Source organism: Lemur catta, chromosome 2 (assembly GCF_020740605.2).
Source record: "Lemur catta isolate mLemCat1 chromosome 2, mLemCat1.pri, whole genome shotgun sequence".
NCBI classification, from domain to species: domain Eukaryota; kingdom Metazoa; phylum Chordata; class Mammalia; order Primates; family Lemuridae; genus Lemur; species Lemur catta.
This window is the reverse complement of record NC_059129.1, coordinates 108,881,147-108,898,962: the sequence shown is the minus strand read 5'-3', so window position 1 is coordinate 108,898,962 and position 17,816 is coordinate 108,881,147. Positions and strand designations below refer to the sequence as shown.

General features: G+C 37.5%; 1 protein-coding gene across 1 annotated transcript in view; it reads right to left on the bottom strand.

Moving 5' to 3' along the window:
• Window positions 1-17,816, bottom strand: part of SLC35F1 (solute carrier family 35 member F1) — a 171,013-nt gene that overhangs the window by 145,381 nt on the left and 7,816 nt on the right. The window contains exon 2 of the mRNA XM_045544255.1: window positions 5,337-5,512. Within this exon, the coding sequence (XP_045400211.1) occupies window positions 5,337-5,512 (176 nt within the window). The remainder of the gene's footprint in view (window positions 1-5,336; window positions 5,513-17,816) is intronic.

Below are 17,816 nucleotides of genomic sequence, written 5' to 3'. Positions count from 1 at the left end.
TTAAAGACTTAACTATAAGACCTAAAACTATAAAGCTATAAAAAGTCTAGAAGAAAACTTAGGGAAAACTTCTGGACATTGGCCTAGGGCCTAGGCCCTAGGCAAAGAATTCATGCCTAAGACCTCAAAAGCAAATCAACAAAACCAAAAATAGACAAATGAGAGTTAGTTAAACTAAAGAGCTCTGCACAGCAAAAGAAATAATCAACACAGTGAATAGACAACCTACAGAATGGGAGAAAAGGAGAAAATATTTGCGAACTATGCATCTGACAAATGACTTATATCCAGAATATACAGGGAACTCAAACAACTCAACGACAACAGCAGAAAAACCAAATGACCCTATTAAAAAGTAGGCAAAGGTCATGAACAGATATTTTTCAAAAGAAGACATGCAAATTGCCAATAAGCACATGAAAAATCATCAGAGAAATGCAAATTAAAACTACAATGAGACACCACCTCACATCAGTCAGAATGACTTTTATTAAAAAGTCAAAAGGTAACAAATGTTGGCAAGGATGTGGAGAAAAGGGACCATTTATACACTGTTAGTGGGAATGTGAATTAGTACAACCTCTATGGAAAACGGTATGGGAATTTCTCAAAGAACTAAAAATAGAACTGTCATTTGATCTAGCAATCCCACTACTGGGTATCTACCCAAAGGAAAAGAAATCATTATATCAAAAAAGATATTTGCACTCATATGTTTATCCTATAGCATTATTCACAACAGCAAAGATATGGAATTAACTTGAGTGTTCTTCAATGGAGGATTGGGTAAAGAAAATGTGGTATCTATCCATCCATCTCTCTCTCTATCTATCTTCCATGATATGTATATGTATACTACTCAGCCATAAAAAAGAATGAAATCATGTCTTTTGCAGCAAAATGGTTGGGACTAGAGGCCATTGTATTAAGTGAAATAACTCAGAAACAGAAAGTCAAATACTTCATGTTCTCACTTATAAGTGGAGCTAAGTAATGTGTACACATAGACAAAGAGTGAGGAATAATAGACACTGGAGATGTGGAAAGGTGAGAGGGTGGAAGGAAAGTGAGGGATGAAAAATTACTCAATGGGTACAATGTAAACCTTTTAAGTAGTGGTTACACTAAGAGCCCAGACTTCACCACTACATACTATATCCATGTAACAAAACTGCATGTGTACCCCCTAAATCTATAAAAATAAAAAAAAAACAAAAATTAAAATTTCATGGTTTACATATACTCAGAAGTTAGAAATTGCCAAAAGAGGAACCACAGATATCTATTATTTAAGAACTGCTAATGGTAGTTCTGGCAAGCAGCAAGATTTTTGTCATAGTTGGTAACAAAAGCTGATGGGCAAGAAGTTTGATGATATATGTTTTCGTAATAAGAAATGTATCCTATTTTCACCTTTGGTTTTAAAAGCTTATCACATTTCTTTCTTTAATATCACAAAATCAAGGACTGTTTGGTCTTAAATTAGATTCCAGCTAGAATTACGCTGAATTTTAAGAGAAGAGTAGATACGAGGAAGAGTTTTCTTTTGAGAATTTTCTAGGTAAATCCATAAGCTTTTGGAAGCTTTCTTAGTCATATTCCTGAAGTCCTATACTTTGTACATATAGCATGAGTTGTTTGGATTTCAGGTGTTACTTCAATGGATACATTTTAATTTCCTGAATAACTTCTCAAAGTGGTTACAATTAAGCTATTGAAGATAACAGCTACCTAAATTTTACCTAAATTCTAAACTTGATACGATGTCAATGGAACTACTTTTTTGAAGTACATTTCTTTCAACAAAGTCCTATCTCTGAAGCTCTTTGTTATAAACAGTAGGCATTTTTTAAAATTTCAGATGCATTTGGAAGAAAACCTAGTTCCAACCATGAAGAGGGCTAGACTTAAAATTTGTTCAGCAGGATACAAATTTTTTTTCTAATTTTTATAGGAATCAATTAATAATCAAGGGCAAGTTCAAAACTCCAGTTCATAGAGGAACTTATACTGGAATCTGCTGCTTCAGAGTCTTTGATCACTGGTCCAATGAAAATTTGATAGGGAGACTTCGGTTAAACTTTGAAGTCAAATTTCGGCAAGGTTTTCATAATCAACTCACCCTTGATGCTCTTGAAGTGCTTCTTGCATTTATCCCCTTGTGTTCAAATGTGAAAATCATGCATTTTTAAAAGTTGTTTGATTAAAATTATAAAGAAAGATTTGTTTAAAAGTGTATTCCTGATTCTAACTTCATGCTGTTATTTGGCCCAAGGTGGCATCAAATTAATATGAGGGCACAGCAGGGTAGGTGCTGTCTGCTGTCTGTTCTGGGCAGAGTAGGTAGACCAGCACCTTGCTCAGACCTAACCTGCTGGTCTCAGGGAACACCAGGAAAGAGGGTGGGGGAGAGAGAGAGAGAAATTGTGACTGTGGGAGACCCTCCCTTGCACACACAAGACTTCATCCTCTTCTCTTTGTTGTTCATTCCCTCCCAAATCTTGAGGTGCCTGAATAGAAAGATTATTATGTCTCCGAAACATAGTTTTGAATCAGCCTATACAAAATTAATGTAATTACTATGTTGATTTCCAGATGTTAGCTTAATGCCAGCATATTAACACTTCTAAAAATGAAGTTTAAAACAAATAAACATTCTGAGTAAACACCCAAATGAAGGCATGCCAGCAAAGTTAGCAATAATCTGAGACAATGGTAAAATTCTCTAGGGAGAGCATTTTTGAAATTGGTTCTCTTCATCATTGAGTGGGATCAACAGTCAGAATTTCCTCAGCCCTCTTCAGCCCTTTCTTTCCACAGAGCCTCCAAATTCCTTGCTGCTCCTAGTCCCTGGCCTCTTTGCATTTGTCCTTCTTTCCTGTTCACTTTCTCTCTAAATTGGCTGTGATGTCCTCCTGACTGCATTGTTGTGTCTCACTAGGTCTTACACCAAGGGCTGGTTTCTTATTCAAGGTTTTGAAATTCAAGGGAAAAAAATCTCTCCTTTTGTGTAAAAGGGTCTCCCATCCCTTCTCCTGCTTCCCCTGACCCTCCAACGCCTGGCCTAGGATGGGCCTCTACCACTTGCTAATCTATATCCTTGAGCATGTTCCTGGGGCTGCCAGAGCCTTGGTTTTCTTATTTATAAAACTTTGAGTAAAAATACCTATTTCCTTGGATTGATGAAATAAAAGGGATAATTCACATACACGGTGGCTGACACGTTGTAAAGGCTCATTAGATGGTATTGTTATTATTAACTCTGGGCCTTTTACAAGCTTTAGTTTTCTGATTTCTACCTATTTTGATATTGGTATTGTTGAAATTATTCTCTCTGCTTTTTAGAATGGGTTATTTTTCTTTTCTGATGCAAGTTTTTGTTAAACCTCTGGACTCCTGGAAAGTAAGATGGACAAGAACCCAAAGACTAGTTATAATTCATCATCTTACAGAGTAGACTGGTTCTAAAAATCACCAGGGAAGATAAATTCACCACTTTCATGTGAGTGCTCTAAAAATTGTTCTTAATTTAATCTTATTATTCTTAATTATACTCCTTGAACTGGGCTAAAGAATTGTATTGTTTTAATATTAATTCAAGCTTCCATCAGCAATTTCTAAGTCCAACTGTTTAGCTCACTCTTTTTGACATGGCCAAGTTACATATTCCTCATGTTAACAGTCTCTTATAAGTGAAGTTCTAATTATATTTCTCCCCCTTTTCCTCACTTTTGGAGGCATCAATGGTGACATGATGGGGATAACTGTTAGATAACACATTTACATCATTCAAAATTATTAGCTCCCAAATCACACTGAAGAAACACATCTGAGATTCAGTGTCTATAACTTTTGTAGTCTGATATTTTATTCTTAAAGTAATTATGTCTACTGATGTTACATTTTAAAAAGCAAACACTGATAAGCACCGATTTTTGAGAAGTAAATGAAATTAGCTTCCACAATACTTTAAACAAACCCAAAATTAAATTGGAATTCAGTCTCAACTTGTTCATTTTTATTCCTTATAGCCAAGATGAAACCTAATACTGACCAAATAATTATAATTATGCAATATTATTCTGGACATCAATCCAATGAAGAAATGGAAAAATTAAATACTGATAAACAGTCCTTATAAAAGTTTCAAAAATGTGTGACTATTAAGATTGGTGTATATAGCTTTACATACATCCTTATTTATCAGTAATGTATATAATTGTCTCCAAACCTATTCATGATTATTTTTCAATGCATATTTTACAGTTGACAGCTACTATTTGGGGGTACATTGTTGCCTATTTCTGGGCCATAGATAAAAGTGTTTGCACCATGTCATAGTCCATTTTGTGCTGCTGGAACAGACTACCTGAGACTAGGTAACTTATCAAGAATAGAGATTTATTTCTTACAGTTCTGGAGGCTGGAAGTGCAAAGTCCAGGGGCCCACATCATCCCATGGTAGAGAGCAGAAAGGCACAAGTGTATGTGAGAAGAGCAAAGGAGGACAAGAGAAGACCAACCTCACTTTTATCTGGAACCTAGTCCCATGATAATGGCATTAATCCATTCATGAGGGTGGAGCCCTCATGGCCTAATCACCTCTTAACACTGTCACGTGGCAATTAAATTTCAACATGAGTTTTGGAGGGGACATTAAAGCCACAGCACACCAGATTCAATGGCATAATCATAAGACTCTGAAGCATACCCTCCAAGGATATGCCCCGAGGATTTTCAATTGCAACTGCCCCTTAAAAATGTTTTTCTTGCATTGACTCTTGGAGGACTTGTTTTATTGCTTTAATTATTTTAAGTTTAAAATAATTTAACATCTTGCGTGACCATTTGTGGTAGTTTTCTTTTTCTTTTTTTCTTTTCCCCTGCATTATAACTAGAATTGTTTGTGCTTACTATTTGTATCTTTTTTGTGTCACTTTCCCAAAGAACATATATTTGTCTGCAATTCCCTTGGATTTCTCAGGGCTAGCGTTATTTAGGACAGCTGCATCAGGCATGTTCCAAGTTCCAGGGAAACACTCTCTTTACCTCCATTGAGAGGTAAAGGAATGTTAACAGGAATTCAAATAGTGAGCAATTGTACATTTCTGCCTATACATGCATTTCCCATGTCCCACTGAATTCATGTAATTTATGCTTCTTTGTGATTTACTCATTCGTTTTGTTTGCTGTTATTACTGCAAAATAGAAAAGTGAGAGCTGGGGTTTTGAATTGCCTTATTGAGGCTGTAAGTGACAAAAAGTTATCCGGTCGTGGCTCATCATTCTTCTAGGTATTTGTAAAACCTATATTCCTGGTGATTTTGTGAGCTTACCTTGTCTGACGGCCAGTGTGGTGGTGTAGACCAAGAAGAGAAGAATGTAATTGAGGAAACTCTGGAAGACTGGCGTGTTGGCATGGAAGTCTTCTGACAGGTATTTGCTAGTCAAGCCAATTCCACAAATAAGGAGGGATAACACCTGGCCCAGAGCCACAGAGATTAACATCTCCCTGAGAAATAAAGAGAAACACAGCTAAGATCAGCAGGAAGTCCACTAAAACAATGGCAGATAAAATTTATTGAGCACTGGTAACATGCATTGGGTTAAATGTAATAAATATTGTTTCTTTTAATTCCTCACAGAAATCCTGTTATCACTGATGTTTTACAGAGGAGCAAACCAAAGCTTAGAGTGGTTAAGGAATTTGCTGACAGTCACATAACTAGGAAGCGGCACAACTGGGAATTGAGACCAAATCTGTCCCAAAGAACCTGGCTTCTAGCCACTGCACTCTGGCACCCATGAAAGAAATGGACATCATCTTGACACCCACCACTGTATTAACTAAATATTCAGTGATGCTGAGCGAGTACCTGAACACTGACCTGGAGGGGCCCATTCTAGCCTAATCCTCAGGTTCTTGTGCCAGTAAAGAGACTCTTTTCTTTATAGATTGAAATCCTGGATCCAGAAACACTTAGGAGGTGAGAGGTACACAAAGATCCAGAAGGACCATCCCTGTCCATTCCCAGACTTTGGATCTCAGTTTGCTCCAGGAAGCTTTAATAAGCATTAGGTCTCTGCTTTCGTCTGCTCAAGTTACAATTGCCTACACATTAAAACTATTATTCATGAAGGAGAGTCAGTACTGGGGTGCTGTAATAAAACTTGTTAAATTATGCAAATATTTTTTCTTGCTTTTTCATAGGCACTGTTCCTATAGACCTCTGTAGTGGGGACTAGTGACAACGGTCAAGGTGCTCATTTTGCATAGAAGTAAAATGCCCACACAAGCTTTATGGTCACATTCGCATGCATGCTCTGACATAGGAAAAGCCCCTGGAAATACAAAGCATATTTCTGCCCTCCCTGAAAGTCTCACCTGCCTTTTCTGGTTTGTTTATAAAAACAGCAATACAAAATAAGAAAGTAGTAGTTTTTCTCTTTTTTTTAGTTTTATTTTATTTTTAATTGATACATAATAATTGTACCTATTAATATTTATGGGATACAGTATAATGTTTCAATACCTGTGCACCTTGTATAATGACTAAATCAAGATAATTGCCATAACCATCATCTCAAACATTTATCATTTTTTTTTGTGGTGAGAATATTCAAAATCTTCTCATCTAGCTATTTTGAAACATGCAATACATCATTAACTACATTGCCCTACTTACTAATAGCAGTAGTATTTCTAAACAAAAAAAGCTTTAGGCAAAGGATTTGCAGTGTTATATATTTTCTTGCCCATAACAGATGTGAATCCATTTTTCTGGAAGGAGCACAGAGTCCTGGGCAGTACTTTGGTGGTATTTTGCTTTAAAAAAGAAAAGTATAAGTCATATTTTATTTATTCCATCTGCTTCCCTAGGAGGAAAAACTGTGGCAAGGCATATGGGTCCATGGAGAACACTTTCCTGAGGTTAACCTATTTCCAGGTACTGGCCTTTGACCCTTGCATTTCATCTCTATAAAGGAGCCAAAGACATATTTTAAAACATATAAGTTTAAAATGTCAGTCTGCTGCTTAAAATCCTACCATAGTTCCCTCTGGAAAGCAGTGATCTACAAGGCCTATGGTAGATGGTCTTCAAAGATAGCTGCCAACAGCCTCTTCACATTCCTGCAGCTCCTCCCAAAGGGAGGAGGGGTCTATTTCTCCTTTTCTGGAAGCCAAGTTGGTCTTGTAACTTGCTGTGACCAATAGAATGTGGGGGAAGGGGTACCATGTGACTTCTGGGCCTAAGCCTTAAGAAGCTCCACAGCTTCCATTTTCTGCCCTCATACAATACAGCTTCTATGTAAAGAAATCTGAGGTAGACTACTGAATATTGAGAGACTACATGGAAAGAGAAAGGGAGATCCAGCCACCACTGCCTCAGCTGAAGTGCCTGACACGTGAGGGAGGGTTTTGGATCCTCCTGCCCTAGTCAAGTCGTGTCAGCCTATGCCACATGGAGCAGAGATGAACCATTCCCAGAGATTGCTGCCCAATTAGAGAATTGTGAGAAATATAAATGATGTTGTTTGAGGTCATGCAGTTGTAAGTAGCTTATTACACAGAAACACATAACTGAAATAATGTCCTAAATGCTCTCCCTCTACTCCTACTACCTGTGGAGCTTGAACTTCTGTTTCCCCCATATTATCCCTCCATGAAGCCAGATCTTCAGATTTGCAGAGCAATTTACACTTCAACAATGATTCATGGTCTTCATTGCCTGCATTCCTCTGCACGTTATTGTTTCCAGAATGTCCATTGGGCCTTTGCCAGTCTGACTCCTATTCATCTTTCCAGATTTGGCTCATATGTCATCCCCTTTGAGAAGTGTTCCCTGTCTTCTCCCCGCTGGGGCGCATCTCCTTTATTACTTATATCTCATTGTATTGTAATTTCTGCTTTTACACCTCGTTTGGCTCTGCAGACTCTGGTGCTCATACAGTGTGTTCACTGCATCTATAGCAGGGCAATCCCATTCAGAGGAGACAGGAAATGGCAAGATTCAAAGGCAGTGCGGAGGTGGGCCTGGCAGCACTGAACAGTTTATTGGAATGAAAAGGTGATTTTAAAAAAAGAGAGGTAGATGTAAAAAGAAGTACCAGAATTAACTCAAAAGTTTTTAAGGCTGCCTAAGAGAAGTGTTATATCCACTGACAAAAATCATGGCGAGGAGTTGGTTTTAGTGTAAAGACAACACATGTTTTAGGTATATTGAATTTGAGATGCCAGATGAACTTTCACGTGACCCAGTAGCATTACTAACATGAGGTCAGAGTTGGACAGGGAGGTCAACCAGGAGATGAATATGCAGAAGTTATACTCATGAAAGTGATGGCTAAGGTACTGGAAATGGATAATATCACCAAGGAAGGGAGAGTAGGAAAGAAAATAAGAGATCTTGGGAAAAAAGGGGAATCCCAAGGTTGGGGTTAAGAAAGGGAGTCAGAAGTGGTTAGAGGGCTTACAGGAAGACCAAGAGAATTCTTGGTGTCAAGGAAACCAAGGGAATACAGACATTCATATAGGGAACTGTGTAATGCTATTGGTGCTTAGGGATTGGAGAGAATGAGAACCAACAAGAGATGATTTGTAGTCACTGCTAGCCTTTGGAAGAGCAGTTTGGGTTGAGTGGAGAGTACTGGAGCAACATTGGTGTCATGGAAACTGAGAGAACAGAGTGGAGGGGATAGTTAGTGGTGACTACATGGATAGGAGGTGGTGAGAAATAAAAGGTGTTGATTTTGAAAGAATTTTGAAGAATTCAAGGAACTCTTTGAAGAAGTTTGATCTAGTCACCATGTGAAACAATAACAGTGATAGATAAAATAATAATTAAAATGATTTAAAAGTTAATGTAGAGTAGATTTATGATTGTCCTATCATTGAGTCTTGATTATTTATATAATAACTTACATTCTTAAGTAGGAGAAATATAGCTAATAAATCAGAGAGTTGCTGCTGAAGCTGAGTATTTCCCCTGGAGAATGCTGTGTATGGAGTGTGTCTCCATAGGACAAGAAGGTTGGAAACTATTGCTATGATATCAATTCCCACAGATCTTTAAATTGTGGCCACAATGTTTGAAACACTGGCAACATCCTGTGCCTTTTCTGAACAAAATCAAGCCAAAATAAATGGCAGATTACTCATACAGGAGAATAAAATTTTAGTCTTTCTTATGTATATGTGCCAATATACTACAAAATAGCCTTCAATATGCCACATACTAGACATGCAAAGATGAATAAGATACAGTCCTTGCCATTGGGGAGTTCCTAAACCAAGATTTTGGAGCTAGAGTCCCAAATAATTTAGTACAAAATGGATCTAGTTAAGGTAAAATAACAATAATAATTCATATTTAATAGTTTCTCACGATTTGCCAAGCCCTGGGCTTAAATTTATACATACTATTTTACTTAATCCTCACAATAATCTTATAGGGCAGATATTATTATTATTATTGTTCCACTTTATAGATAAGTAAACTAATGCTTAGAACGGTTAAGCAACCAGCCCAAGGTCACAGAGCTAACAATGGGAAGGGTTCAGATAGAAACTATGTTATATGATTCCAAATCTCAACTTCTTAATTACTATGCTATACTACCATTTTATTTGCGCCCCCCCCCCACACAAAATACTCTTTGCCCTCATAGAGTGCACAGACCATAGAGCTAGAAACCTAAATGACCAGTTTCCAGAAGTATTCTGGAAAAGGTAAGGACAAAAAAAAAAAAAAAAAAGTCAGCCAGACTGACCCTGTGATGAAAACTCTCCCATCAAGATATGTGAAATGTGTGTCTTTCAACAAGAGGTCAACACAAGCCTATTCTTGTTTCTTCAATCAAACAAAACAGCAAATCTGCTATATTCAATTTCTGCTTTTAATTAGTGGCCATGTCATTCAGCTGCTGATGATGTGATTTGATAGAGAATACAAATTATGGTTTTATTGGTTATGCTAATGAACATGACATGTAAAACGGGAAGGAATGGAAGGAACCTTTTATCAGATTAGTTTATGAGTCCTTTCCCTACTGCAGCGAGCTAGATATTGTATTAATAGATATTGCAGCCTGCACATTTGAGCTAGTTACTAGAGTCACCAAAACAAAATAAGTAAATAAAAATAGAAGTAAAGGTAAATACCTAAATATTGACATTCTGCTAACTATGCCTCCTGCCCTGCCATCTTGCCCCCATCAAATTCTCTTTTGCCTTCAATTAGCACAGGACAAATCCATTTGGTGATACGTTACAAACATATATTCTCCCTACTTTCTCTCTGCTTTAGGATCTCTGTAGTTCATTTACTGTCACCCTATCCTTCCTAAATATTTTTTTTCTTAGGTAACCATTACAGCAGATCTGTGGTCCCTTCACCTAACTCCTCATGGCCATAAGGCACCATCTTCTCCAGAGAGCCTCCCCCTAGCAGCTCCCTGCTCCCAAGGCTGAGTTACGTATCCTCATCTGTAGGTCCCTCTCTCTACCTGCACTCACCAAACTGTGTAGCTCATGAGCCCTTGAACAGAAAGGAATGGATTTTATTCATTTCTATGTTCCTAGTGTCATGAGGGTTGCTGGACAGAAAAAAAACAGTTGCTCAGTAAACACGAAATGAGTCAATACATTTATGAGTGAACAAATGTCTGTAAATGAAAAGGGTAAAGTCTTGGAAGATTTGAAAGATGGCTGCTTATCTTATCTTGAAAAACTACTAGCTCTGAAAGACAAAAACAAAGTTGTTTTTACTGTATTCCATCTGTCAGTTAGACACTGAGATTAATAAGCTGCTTTCTGATGCATTTCTGAACAAGCCTAGTAAGGTGCTATCTTGCAAAAACGATGCTAAATATGGCGCCGGGTGGAATTTTGCACAACAAGCTGTAGGTTATTCATGTAGTGTATGGAATAGCACACCAGATGCATTCTAACATAAGATACATAGTTCCTATAATTTTAGTAGCAGAAATGGAGAGGAGGCTATTATACACATTTTCATCTTCTTTGTTTATGCATTTAAAGGGACATCCTACCCACTTTAAATTCAGAATGACTAGACAATGAAAAATGCATGAGTCTTAGGAAAAATAGTGCTGCTGGAAGTTGAATACCTGTTATAATAGAGTTTGTATTCATAAAGACTGACATAACTATTACCACTAGCATTTTGTTCTGTTAAAGAAACAGACTTCAGAATTTTGAGAATAAACTTGTGTTACAAATCAGATATTCAAAATAATAAGATTTAAAATAAAGCATAAATTTAATCCTGTTTTGTTCCTCTTAGTTATAAGAACACATTCTTTTAAAAGGTATGAAAAATTTCAGCATAGTGTTACATAATCATACTGCTTTGTAATTCCTTGGCATGAAAGTGAAACAATTATGTTATCATCTTGAATTAGAGCACATCAACCTTTCTGTGGAGACATCTTCATTCTGATAACTATTCTCAGGCAACTCATGTCAAATCTGAGTCAGCATATAAATTCAGATATGCACACATAAAGAACAATTATGTATACCGCCTGAACTAAGATCAATACCACTTGAACATGGGAGAAACATGTGCTACTCTTTTCTTTGACAAGATTCTTGTTTGCAGAAGTTAGGCCATTGACTTCCATGAGCTCTTCGCTGAAAGGGTTTTATCACATTCAAGCATTAATTAGACTTCTATGTAAGAAGATTAGTAGGCAAGAAACAAACACACACCTCCAGAGGTTTAACATTAATTGGGATTTCTTTGCCTTAGCTTCTGCATTCATGGAATTAAATCTATTCTTTGGCTTCACGGTATCTGTTTTGTTTTGTTTTTTCTCATTAGGTAGGGGAATCAAGTAAGTCAAAAGGAAGCCCTCTTAGACATAATGTTTTACTGGATCTATGAGGTACTAAGCGTAGGAGATATTTGAAATTCTAGTGTGAGAGGAGGGGTCACAAATGCTCACAGATGCTGTATGTTTCATGCCTAGAAAAGTAGCACTGAAGAGTGAAAAGGCACCAAATAGAGAGCTGGAAGCCCCTGGATCCAGGAATTCCACTAATTAAGCCCCATGATCTTGGGTATCTCCCACTTTGGGCTTAGGTTTCGTCATGTAATATAAGGACATTATGATTGGTGGATATTATGCTCCCTTTCAAATCTTTTTGGTCTCACCTATCTCCAGGGTCTCTGGCGACTTACTCCTGTTCCAATGGCTGCCATGGCCAGCTTTGCATAAGCTACAACAAACATTATGTGGGCACAACCCAGTGGCCCTGTGGCTCATGCCCACACTGTGTACTTCATGCTTTCTCCCGTGGGGATTCACAATTGACGTTGAGAGTCCGACCTTGCAGGGACCTGCTTCATGCCCACTCCTGAGCAACTGGAAAGTGCAGAGGAAGTACTGCGCTTGACCAATAAGAAACTCTAGCAAACATAAATTCTTTCTTCTTCCTCCTCTACATGGGTTGTGCTGAGAAGCAGTCATTTTTACAGGCTCTCTGACGATGGCCATGCCTCACAAAGTTCTCAATGCATACTCTGTACCCTTGAAGTGTGTTTCCTTCCTTCCCTTCCTCACTCCTCCTCCCTGGGATTGTACCCCTTACTAAAGTAGCAGCATACAAGCCTCTGTCTGCCTTTGAGAGAACTCGGCCCAAAATAAAGAGCTTTATGCTTCCTGCTATTTCATAATTCTGACTCACTTTTAGAAGATGCTGATCTGCACACATCAACCCTTAGAATTTGTACCTTTGATATTAAAGTCTATTCTTTTTGTCTATTTGATTAAACTTTTTGGTAGCTGAGTTACCAGCAATGTTTATTCATTTATTATGTGCAAACTCTGTGGGTTTGGGGATTTGTTACAGAGAAATAGATCAGTCTATAGCATTTGCCAAGGCCTGCTGGGTACAGGTTATGAGAAAGGAATGCTTGCCCTGCCTCCAAGAAGCTTAGAGAAGCATTGAACATAAATAAGTGAAACTATTTAAAAATACCTATGTACTCAAATAAATTTATATGAAAATTTTAGAAGTTATTGGGATAATTTTAGTCTTTAAAATTGGACAAAGCAAATCTGAAAATGTCTCCTGAAGAACAGTTTTGAGTCATATTTTCAAAAAAATAATGAGAGAGATGTAATTTAGGATTGAGAAGTTGGCATGTCTTTGCAGGAAAGGGAATGCAGTGCTGTCTCAGAAGCCAAGACTGACATGGAATCATTTGTCTGGCCAGTAAGAAATCATAATCATAGAAGAACTAGGTAAAGAGAGTTAAGCTCAGAGAAATTTAAAGTGTAGGGTAGGGCTTCAATTCAGTAGGAATCATTCTTGGGAATTTTTGAGCAAGGGAAACAAAGTAATCACTAGCTATAATGTCCCTAAATTTCTCTGCTAATAATATCCCCAAATTTCACCATGTCATCTCCAAATTTCTATTAGTTAGAACCAAATCCTGCTTTTATTATGGTTAAAAAACCTTTCAGTAAGAGACAAGATTGAAGAACCAAATATCTCTTTATGCAACTGAGGCATCCCCACTAACCCCATCAGCTTCATAATATAGCCACATCCGATGAAGGCATGTCAGGTGCATCTGTACTTTCACCCCAACATTGCAAAGCTGCAGTGTCCCAATACTCGCTTCTTCAAATCTTCAGCACGGCTTTCTATGTGCCTTTTAGCATTATTTGTTGACAGAAGAATGCATTTTAGTTTGTTGACATCCTGTTTTCCTTGTTTATTACAGCTATCTTTACAGTTTTGACTATTTATTAATAAGTAAGAAATACCAATTGAGGCTAACTAAAAATTATTGTTACATTTAATGGAAATTTTTTAAAGTAATGAGAAGCATGGTTTTAAACATGACCTCTCTCCTTTCCAAAATTGCAAAAGTTATCTTTATGCCATGGTTGCTTAGTTTTTTAACTGCTTGCTAACACTGTGTCAGGAAATGTCTTACGGTACAGTACACTTGGAGTCCATCTTTAATAAAAGTGGAAGTAAATCCATATTTAAAATTGTCTTGCTGACAATCACACATTTTAGGTAATATTTTCAAAAAATGTAGTAGATTTCATTTTGCTTGTTTTACTGTGTAATGTGGCTGAAGAAGAAGGGTCAGATTAAGTATTAACACAAGAAAAGGTTCAATTAAGTTTTTTTATTGTTATTTACTTATAGTATATTTTGGTATTATCTTTGACTCTCAGCTTTTGTGTGGGAACCATTTTTAAACCAACAATACTTTTTGTGAGGTTTAGTTATTGAAATGATAAAATTGTAAAATCCTTTAGCCAGACCCACATAAACTGGGTGAAGTCAGGGAGTTACCATGAGCCGCTTCTGACAGCGGAACAGCCACTCCTGTGTCAAAGAATCTCATACCTTAAAAGAGTCACCATGTAAAGACACCAGTCACAAAAGACCACATGATTCCCTTTTTATGAAATATCCAGCATAGACAAATCTACAAAGACAGGAAGCTGGCTGCTTAGGGATGGGATTTTGGGAGGTAGTGGGTGATAGCTAATAGGTATAGATTTCTTTTTGATGTGATAAAAATGTTCTAAAATTGTGTTGTTTGTTGCACCTATCCACATACTAAATACTAAGTAGGTGAACTGTCTCGTAAGTAAATTATATCTCAATAAAGCTGCTATTTAAAAGGAAGAAAAAGAAGAAAGTAAGGAATAAAAAAGAAAATTATATAGCTATTCAAAAAAAAGAAAAAGATTTGAACAGCTGACTTAACTGAGTAATAGCTAAAAGGTCAATTTATATATTAAAAATTAGCCAAACTTAATTACTTTCTAATTTTTCTACATATAAAATACAAATTTTTTTCCTTTTCACATATAAAGTAATGACAGTATTTTCTTCTTGAATCCCAGGGGGTCATCTTGTGTTCCCCCCAGGATGTGTACACCCACTTTGGTGACAACCTACTTAAAAGATAAGTTTTTAATTATTGGCTTGGTTGGTAAGAATCTTTGTCATCTTCTTCCAGAAAACAAGCATGATATAGTAAAATGAAAAAATGTTTTGAAACTGAATAGATCTTAATTTGGATCTTGACTCAACTACTAACTATCTGAGACTCACTTTCCTCATCTATAAAATGGGGATAATAATATATATCTCATAGGGCTGTCATAAGGATTAGACAATATAGCTTATATGAACTGCCTCCTGCAGTATCTGCCTCATGGAAGGTATTCAGAATAATAGCTCTTATTATCTTTTAGTATACTTGGAAGTACCAATAGTTTTACTGATTACTTAAATCTTCCCATAATATTGCATTATATGATGCATTTAGAAGAAAATTAGAAAAAAATAGTGCTAACACACATGTCAGATTTATTTTCACAAGTTCTGCCTAGTAAATTTATTCCCCAATTTAGAAAGTTTAAAGGAGTCTTGCCCTTCAGAAATTGGGGAAGGAAAGCAAAAAAGCAATGAAGAATTTTTAAGGAGTCGTACATGACATGACTATTATGAAACTAACAGATTTTAGTTTTAAATAGGAACTTCTGACTCTAGTTCACACACTTGCTAACATCTTCTTTGAGAGTAGGAAGGAGGGGGCAACCATTTTAGAATGATTATTTTGCTGTTTTCTTTCTTCATACATTTTTAAATGACTTTGACATTTTTCATTACAAAATGCTTTTAGCTTTGAATTTTGAATATTAGTGAACCCTGAAGCCAACTGGCAAACATCTAACTTTAAAATCTTTTGAATACATAAAGTATGCAAGTGGACCAGTGACTTGCTTTCTTTTAAAATAAAAACCCATGTCAAGCTCCATTATTTTGTCACTTATTTACCAAATTTTTATGCTTGAAGTGTAGTGTATTTGAGGTAGAGCAAATTGGGAAAATCAGATTCCACTGAGTGCTGAAGTTCTCCACACACCATTAAAACCTGCTTGGAAATTGTATAATCAACAGAGATCATCAATTATGCCTTTTACTTGGAAGAATATGCAGGGAACTTAAGACAAATAAGTAGGGGAGTCATTCCTCATTTTAGAAGACAAAAACTTCTGGCTTTTGCTTTTAAGTAGTAAGAAAATTCTCTGAGTGGAGGCCAGCTGACATTTTTCTTCATCATTCTTTGCATGAAAAGATGACACCAATTGTCCTGTTACAAGGACCTGACAATAAAGGAGTAATTGTATCTCAGTACTTCTGACAGACTGCCTTGAAAAATACCTCACAATTACATCAAAATCCAATTTTTGCAGCATAGGCTAGACAGAAAGTTCTCCTGTAAGAATGAAAATTAGACATTACCATAATTAAATACTATAATGACTGGGAAGAAATTTGACCTGTTGAAATTTCTATTTGTAGGGATGATTCTAACCAAAAATAAATAAATAAAATTCCATTATTGCCACTCCTGCTTCAGGCTTAAAAGAGGAAAGGGCAATTAGAAGAAAGGGATGTCCCAAATTGGGAAATCCCAAAAGGTTCTAAGCTGCCTTTAAGAAGGAAGAGAACAGAAGGCTAGACCAGTGGGAGAGAAAGTTAGTGCCTGAGGCAGGATAATCTAAGAAGGATGTTTAAAGAATTGATGTGTTAATTTGTTCCACTATAGTAACCATTTTACTATATGTAAGTATCTCATAACATCATGTTATATTCTTTAAACACACACAATAAAATTTATTTTAAAAAAGACTTAATGGTAGAAGGGGGCTCGTGAAAAACACCAAAATTCAATTGATGATTTTGTTAAAAGACAGCTCAGTTGGTTCAGGAGGTATAAAATGTTCTACCTTTTTAAAAGCTCCCAAGCCTAAGCACTGTAGTAAAACCTTAGGCAAAAGAAAAACGTCAGGCAGATTACAAACCAAAGATGCAACAGTGATTTTTATTCTGAAAATAAAAATTCTCATTCAATTCTCATTCTCACTAAGTCCCTGCTCTACGTAAAAGAGATTAGCCTATTCTTACAGCAGGAGCCACTGCCAAGGTTACAACGGAAAATTAGTTTCAGGCCCTCAAGTTGTGGGAACCAGTGACACTTTCTTTAAGAACAAGGAAGAGAAGATTGCACACCAAAGACACCATCAGCCAGAGGATCTCTGTAAGAAGGAGTTTTAGATGAAAGAGAAAAAACAAATAGACAAACATAGATTGGAAGAGGGTGTAAAGGAAGGGCGCCTGAACCTACAGGAGACTCCAGAGGAAGAGGTTACAGGGCAGAACTGGAAGGGGAAAGGCATGGGGGGATTAGGCCCAGAGAGGCTCGGAGACCAGCGAGAAGGGCAGGTGGACAAGTTAACATGCCCCTCCCTCACATCTCGGAGTGCTGGTGGGCTCTAGAGCTGCTGGAGAGACTTTGTGCTGACACAAGCCCAGAGATTGCTGCCGCCAGTGAGGAGAGAGCTCCTTGTGGACAGGGCACCAGCCTCCCACCACCCCAGGGTGTCTCACACCCCAAAGACTGGAGCAGGATGGCAGGCGCCATGTTGCTTTTCTACCCAGCAGGCGCCTTTGCCCTCCCTGGGGCCCTCAACCCCTCAGGTTCCATCTTGCTCATCCCTCACAAAGGCATTTCCCAACTCCAGCCTGGACTGCAGGAGCCACAGGGGTCCAGTGGGTCCCAGGTGATCTGTGTGACTCCAGAGCCCCATCATTCTGGGCAGACAGCCTCCGGGAGACAGGGTTGGAGACAACCAGAGGGTGGATTTTCCTCCACCTAGACTCATTCACCCCTTCCCCTCCCCCAGCCATGGCTGGTAAGAGAGACAGCTGAGCTGCCACATGGAGGCTTCCATGGGGCTCAGAC